The 1,998-nt window shown below is 60.5% G+C and overlaps 1 protein-coding gene across 1 annotated transcript; it reads right to left on the reverse strand.

Moving 5' to 3' along the window:
* Positions 1–35: 35 nt before the first annotated feature.
* Positions 36–1,349, reverse strand: LOC105311123 (E3 ubiquitin ligase Rnf157-like; the record flags this gene model as incomplete). Its single annotated transcript, XM_023526941.1, has 3 exons — positions 1,270–1,349; positions 688–905; positions 36–223 (listed from the first exon to the last, which is right to left on the reverse strand). Coding segments are annotated over exons 1-3 (486 nt in total), but the record flags the coding sequence as incomplete, so codon positions are not given.
* Positions 1,350–1,998: the final 649 nt, after the last annotated feature.

The raw sequence follows: 1,998 nt of genomic DNA on the forward strand, positions 1-1,998 counted from the left end.
CGAGCGACCCGGGACGTCCCCGCGCCCTCCCTTACCTCTCCGTCCTCTGAGGGGCCCCTGCTGGCGGCCCGGGGATAAGGGAGAGCCTCTCCCTCCTCTTCAGTGCCGGGGGCCACGTAGGAGCCGGACATGGAGGACACTGTGTCGGTGCTGACTTGGGAGTGCTGGCTCTGGGAGGACACCATGGACATGACCGACTGGGCCAGACTGCTGCTGCCAGGGTCTTCGGAGACAGGGGGTGAGGGAAGGAGATGGAGGTCAGCCTTGGCCCCCGTGAGCGGAATGAGGAGCAGAGCCCTCTCCCTGGCCCACGAAGCCAGGACCACGGCGGCCTCGCCTGGCCCTCACCTGGACGGGGTTTAGATGGAAGGCTCTCCACAGTTCTGCTCCTTCACAGTTTAGAGCTCGGGGCTCAGCCTCGGGACCAGGGGTGTGCTTTCCCCGGCACCACCGTGGTAAAGGGAATCTTAGAAGGGCAGGGCTGCGAAAGGCGCCTGCTTCCCCCGGCTCCAGACCGCCCACTCCTCGCAGGAGAGCAAGCCCCCTTCCCTCTCACTGGGACCTCAGCAGTCACACCCCTTAGGGATTAACTTGCTGCTCCCAAGTCTGTTCCGGGGGAAACAGTGGGACCGCTGTGGGCTGGGCCGAGGGGAAGGACATGCCGTCGCTCCCTGCTCCCTCATGTACCTTCCGGGGAGGAAATTGTGGAAGAGAGAGGCGTCCCCGTGCAAGACGACTGGCCGATGGCTCCTGATGATGACAAGGTCAGATTCTCACTGTCTGGGGTCACGTCGCATTCCTGGGAAGGCAGGAAGCAGAAGTCAAAGGCTGGAAGGAGGGAGGGGAAAGGGCAGGGGGCGTGGGGAAAGAGGAGGAGGACAGGGGCACTGCGAGGGACTGAGGTCCTCGTAGTCGCAGGCGGAGCTTCTGTGTCATCCCTTCTCACCAGCCCCGGCCTGGAACTGCTGCCTCCCAGGGGAGGTGCGAACTTCAGTCAGCACATCCTGCCCCAGGCACAGCATCTGCTGGGGCGGGACAAAGACTGCAGCTCAGGTGACACAGGTCACCCAGCAGCTGTGACACGGGAACACCCCAGGTCTCCCCAGGATTATAAACAGCTTTCCCTCCGAAGGAAAAAAAAAAACAAAACAGAAAAGCAGCAGCAGCCTCACTGCCTGCTGGCTTCTCCGCTGGACGCTGGCTTAGTTCTAACGCAAACACCACCCTTTCCTGCAACGGGCTCCTGACACGCCCGCCCCCAGCAGTCACCCGGGCAGGCGACCGCCCTCCACCCAGCAGATGCAGAGTCCTGTGGCTTCTGTCACCACAACCTGTCGTCTCTCCTCCATCTTCGTTCCGGCATTCCCGCCCCCCTTGGCTCCTGCCCCGGTCTCTCTCCCGCCCCGTCCATCCTCACACCTCAGGCAGGTGGGCCTCAGGAAGCGAAGCTCTCGGGTACCACTGGCCTGCTCGGAGCCCCCACGTCCCGCCCTGTGACTTCGCATGTACTGTCCCCTCACCTGGAAGGTTTCCCTCACCTTTCTCTTCACGTCCAGCTTCAGCTCAAATGCTACCCCTCCCTCACGCTTTTTCTGGTTTCCTCCCCGTGACAAAATTTTTCATGCCTCTGCCACAGCACTGTATTGTCCTTGTTTTGGGTGCATGTGATTTCTATAGTCAAATTCATTCATTCATTCATTCAACAAACGCTCAACTGAGCAACAACTATGTGCCAGGTACGATGCTATTATCTGTGTACGTGTTGTCTCCCCAACTAGACCGTGAGCTCCTAAGGACAGGAACCACCCTGCCGTCTTTGTACGCGGCACAGTACCTGGCTCATGGCCTTGCCAGGAGTGGATGTAATGAAATCCGTGAGGGGTGCACAGGGAGGAACCCCACCTTCGTTTACTCCTCCTCACTGGCCTCCCCGCATGTCCCCCTTGGGGCTTTTCTACCTGCTGTCCCTTTGCCTAGAACCCCCCTTCTCAGACGTGA

The sequence above is a fragment of the Pteropus vampyrus genome, unplaced genomic scaffold, assembly GCF_000151845.1.
Source record: "Pteropus vampyrus isolate Shadow unplaced genomic scaffold, Pvam_2.0 Scaffold1000000440, whole genome shotgun sequence".
Taxonomy (NCBI): Eukaryota; Metazoa; Chordata; class Mammalia; order Chiroptera; family Pteropodidae; genus Pteropus; species Pteropus vampyrus.